The 5,268-nt window shown below is 41.4% G+C and overlaps 1 protein-coding gene across 1 annotated transcript in view; it reads right to left on the bottom strand.

Moving 5' to 3' along the window:
• TMCO3 (transmembrane and coiled-coil domains 3) overlaps positions 1-5,268 on the bottom strand; it is a 104,178-nt gene that overhangs the window by 3,602 nt on the left and 95,308 nt on the right. Inside the window, exon 12 of the mRNA XM_004704312.3 lies at positions 4,376-4,525. Within this exon, the coding sequence (XP_004704369.2) occupies positions 4,376-4,525 (150 nt within the window). The remainder of the gene's footprint in view (positions 1-4,375; positions 4,526-5,268) is intronic.

Here is a 5,268-nt window from a genome sequence, read left to right as displayed (position 1 = left end):
TCATGAGGGAGGGGGGAGCTGGAGGGGAAAAAATGAGGACCTGATGCCGGGGCCTTAAGTAGAGAACAAATATTTTGAGAATGATGAGGGCAATGAATGTACCAATGTGCTTCATACAATTGATGTATGTATGGATTGTGATAAGAGTTGTATGAGCCCCTAATAAAACAATAAAAAGAAAGAAAACAATCCTGTAATTCATTTCACATCTCTTAAAAATGGGAAGTATTTTAGCATCTAAAATCCTTCCCAAACTTGAAAATAATTAACAATCTACAATCTATTAGGGGGCCATGAGGGTATGGGGTGGGGGTGGGGGAGAAAGAGGAGCTGATCCCAAAGGCTCAATGGAAAGTAAATGTCTAGAAAAGAATTATGGAATATATGTATGAATATGTCGGATACAATTGATGTATGATTTGTAACAAGAGTTGTAAGAGCCCCCAATAAAATGATTTTTAAAAATCCTTCCCATTATAATAGCAAACTTCTTACACTAGAATTTACATTGAGATATAGTTTACAGCCAAATAATATACATACACTTGTAATTTAATATGAGGACAAACTTTAAAACAAAGGATTTTGAACTTTAAAACTAGATGACAGTATGAAGTATATGGCCCATGGTCTTCCAGTCAGCAAATTCATACTAAAAGGGCCTATTTTCATAAGATAAAGGCCAATAAAACTTTGTATGTGCTACAAGTTTATACATAAACTTCTACGGCTCTTACTTTTCCTAGGTACTTAAAACTTTCAAATTATACAACCCCCACAAATCAACCTATCCAGATGGATAATTTGTGGCAGATAACTATCAGTAGCTTGTATAGTTCTTACAAAATGCATTTTGACCACCTAGTGACCACCTAATGTTTTATGTTTAAGATCACTGTCTCTATAAAAAGTGTTTTGGGTGCATTTGTTGGCAGACACCTTCCCACTGCCTGTAAGAAACGGGGTCATCAGGATACACTGTGCCTCATTTTCATAAGCTCTTGGTGCCCTTTCCAGGAGCCTTGGTGGTACAGTGGGGGTAAGCACTGGGCTACTAACCACAAGGTCAGCAGTTCAAAACCACCAATAGCTCCTCGAAAGAAAGATGAGGCTTTCTATACCCATAAAGAGTTGCAGTTTAGGAAACCCTAAGGGGCAGTTCTACTCTGTCTTGTTGGGTTACTATGAATCAGAATTGACTTGATGGCTGTGTTTGGTTTTTCTGGTAGGTGCCATTTCCATATTTACCACTGTACAATGATTGAAATGGCCTGATTCACTAAGAAAACTCACATGTTTTTTCAGCAGCACAGGAGGTTGGTTGAGTGTTTCTAGACTATTTAAACAAATGTTTAACTAGTTCTCAACTCCTGCCCGTCTTAGCTAGATGCTTGTAATTTGAATCACTCGTTTTCTTTCCTTTTTTTAATTCATTTTATTGGGGACTTGTACAACTCTTATCACAATCCATCCATCCACCCATCCACTGTGTCAAGCACATTTGTTGCCCTCATCATTCTCAAAAATTTTCTTTCTACTTGAGCCCTTGGTATCAGCTCCTCATTTTTCCCCTCCCTCCCCCACCCCTCACAAACCCTTGATAATTTATAAATTATTATTATCTTGTCATGTCTTACACTGTCCGACGTCTCCCTTCACCCACTTTTCTGTTGTCCGTCCCCCAGGGAGGAGGTTATATGTAGATCCTTGTAATCGGTTCCCCCTTTCCACCCCACCCTCCCTCCACCCTCCTGGTATCACCACTCTCACCACTGGTCCTGAAGGGATCATCTGTCCTGGATTCCCTGTTTCCAGTTCCTATACATCCTCTGGTCTAGCCGGATTTGTAAGGTAGAATCAGGATCATGATAGTGGGGGGCAGGAGCATTAAAGAACTAGAGGAAAGTTGTATGTTTCATCGTTGCTACACTACACCCTGACTGGCTTGTCTCCCCCCCCACACACACACACACTATCCTGATCCCAATTCTACCTTACAAATCTGGCTAGAGCAGAGCATGTGCACCGGTACAGATACTGGAAACACAGGTAATCCAGGACAGATGATCCCTTCAGGACCAGTGGTGAGAGTGGCAATACTGGGAGAGTGGAGGGAAGGTGAGATAGGAAGGGGGAACCGATCACAAGGATCTACATATAACCTCCTCCATGGGGGATGGACAACAGAAAAGTAGGTGAAGGGAGACGTCTGACAGTGTAAGATATGACAAAATAATAATAATTGGTAAATTATCAAGGGTTCACGAGGGAGGGGGATCAAGGAGGGAAGAGAAAAATGAGGAGCTCATATTAAGGGCTCAAGTAGAAAGAAAATGTTTTGAGAATGATGATGGCAACAAAAGTACAGATGTGCTTGACACAATGGATGGATGGATGGATTGTGATGAGCTGTACAAGCCCCCAATAAAATGATTTGAAAAAAATAGCAAGTTGAGGCTTGATTAGTTATAGTTTGAATTTTGATTTGGGGGAAATGCTCTGCCTCCACTTTACATAGCCTGCACGTAACAGCTGATGAATTACAGTCATGTCCTCACTCTTTTTTCTTATGAACCACCTTCATTGGGGAATGCTGATCCTTGGCCTTCTATCAAACTCTTGTTGGTTCTTACTCCATTTCTAGACTGGGGGACTAGAATGTTACACCTCTCGCCCCACTTGTCTCGAGTGTCTGTGCCACTTTTCAGATTACAGGATTTCCACTCCCTGTCCCCTTCAGTGTTGACAACCCATGGGCCCGTCTACTGAGTTCAGACTTGGAGCTCAGGTCAACATGAGTCTCCTCAGCACACAAGCTGGATAGAAACCCCAGTGACTTTAAGTGTACAGGCAAGGCTCTGACAGAAAGCAGTACCTATTATCCTGGGCTGGGGGATAAGGCAGAGGAGGCATGGAGAGATGAGGCATGAGACAAACAGAATCCGAGAGCTCTGGGGAGGCAGCTTCTGAGCACCCCAGCACCTCTAATCAGACATCTTCCCCGGGTTCCTACCGACCATCTTCTTGGCAATTCAACAATGCTACCCATCGATCATCAAGTGACATTCATCAAGTTGTAATTAAGATCCAGTGGGGAAACAACCGAAAATGATCAAGGAGAGAAAACAAAAGTGAGAGTAAGACCTCCAGTAAATATGAATGAGATCCCCTCAAAAGAGCAGATGGTCTTGGAAGTGAATTCACACACACACACACATTAGAGGATGCACAAGGCCCGATAACAAAAAGGAAGATGGCAAATGAGAAGGGCAATTCGTTTCATGCAATGCAGTCCGTGGAGGGATCTACAGGTGCACAACTCAATGTGCCACCAGTAGGAAACCGCCAGCCACTGTCTAATAAAGTCTAAAGATGAAACTGTAACTCACCTACTTAAGAGGGAAAGAGGATAGGAGAGTGCTGATCAAAAAATGCCCCAAACATTATTAACTGGAAAACATTCTCTATCTGTTCTATATCTCACTGGCATCAGAGTCGAAGCCGACTCATAGACACCCTGCCGGGCCGGGCAGAACTGCCCCTGTGAGTTTCTGAGCCAGTAAGTCTTCACCTGAGTAGAAAGCTGGCCTTTCTCCATAATTTCTAGATAGGAAGCTTTATCATCTACCTGTATTACGGTTTTAATCCCAATGACCTAAAATTTGGAGATAGTGTTTTTAGAAGCACGTTTAACAATTCTGGCTCAACCTTTAAAAGTGAGGCGATGCTACGATGTGTTTTGCAAACAGAGATACCACTGGCGTTTAAGGACTAACATTCCCATCTTTTTGTTCTTAATATGGTCAGTATTTTTAGAACTGAAAGTTTAAATTACATCTCTCATAGATATTCTTGCTAAAGGACAGGCCCAGAAAAGATGCTAGACCCCCTCCAGGTCGGGTTTATACAGGAATCACATAAATGAGATTCCTATTAAGTTTTGTTTAAAGGCACACTTGCATTTCTTATCTGTTATAAGAAATGTATAAACAGGTGGTCTAATGTTTTAAAAAGTGTACAGGAAATAATTATAAATCTTGCAAGTGATGAAGATAACAGAACAATATTAGCTGGTAACGTTAAGCTAAAAACGTCTACTGTAACTAAAAGCCATCCTATATGAAAAGGCAACAAGGCCCATCCTACATGCTAGCTCAGTAAGAGAAGTCACTTTGAATTTCAGTATCCCAATTCTCTTGCTGAATGACCATCTAATCAAGTTATTCACCCCTCTGGTCCTGAATTCTTCTGGAATACCGACTTAAGCTATGGGCCTATGGTGAGGGGAATCAGGCATTTCTTATAAAACATTTGCAGACACAACACAATGAAGTGAAGCAGTAGTAAAACCGTGATCAAATATGTAGAGGCTTACCTCCCGAGAAATGATGCCCGCTCTTCGTGCCCTGCTTCCCAGGACGAATGAAAACTCACTGACTTGGGCCAGCCCAGCAGACACAATCCATTTGATGTACTGGCTGCTCTTTGGCAAAATGAGAGACAAGACCAGCACTGCCAAAACAAACTGTGAGAACAGCCTTCATGTGATTTCTTTTTAACAGTTTTATGAACACTTCATCCACATGTCATACAATTCAGTAATCCAATCATAATCGAGAAGAGTTTGTACAATTATCACCATACTCAGTTCTAGAACATTTTCTTCTTCCTTGTACTCATTGTTATTCATGTATTTTTTTCTAATTGTGGCAAAAATATACACAATGAAACATTCTCCAATTCCATAACTTCTGATTTCTTAAAATAGAGGTAGCTTAAGATACTTGTAATTAAAATATGTGTGAAATTACACAGAAAATATAAAGTGGGGGAAATGCTCAGACACACTTTAAATATGCATCAGGCACCACAGTAATAAAACAATATTCTAAAACAAACCTACAGAGACAAGAAGGTTTGGGTTCACTAGTAGAAAACAAGCCCCCCCCCCGCCCCCAAAGTAAACCAATACCATTAAATAGTAAAAAAGTATTGCTACAAAATCATAGGACCGTATTGTGATCATTATGTTTTATGTCAACTTGGGTGGGCCAGGACTGTCCCATGATAAGCTCTAACCTAACATGGTCATTTCCACAACGGGATCTTCTGTGGGGAGAATCTCCCTCACTGCCATCAGGTCAATGCCAACTCCTACAACCCTGTACAGCACAGGGCAGAACCACCCTGGTGAGTATCCAAGGCTGTAACTCTTCAAGGGAACAGAAAGCCCCCTCTTTCTCACACAGTGGCTGGTGATTTCAAACT

The sequence above is a fragment of the Echinops telfairi genome, unplaced genomic scaffold, assembly GCF_000313985.2.
Source record: "Echinops telfairi isolate 266 unplaced genomic scaffold, ASM31398v2 ScPeMD7_7467;HRSCAF=8505_1, whole genome shotgun sequence".
NCBI classification, from domain to species: domain Eukaryota; kingdom Metazoa; phylum Chordata; class Mammalia; order Afrosoricida; family Tenrecidae; genus Echinops; species Echinops telfairi.
This window is presented reverse-complemented; position numbering and strand designations above follow the sequence as displayed.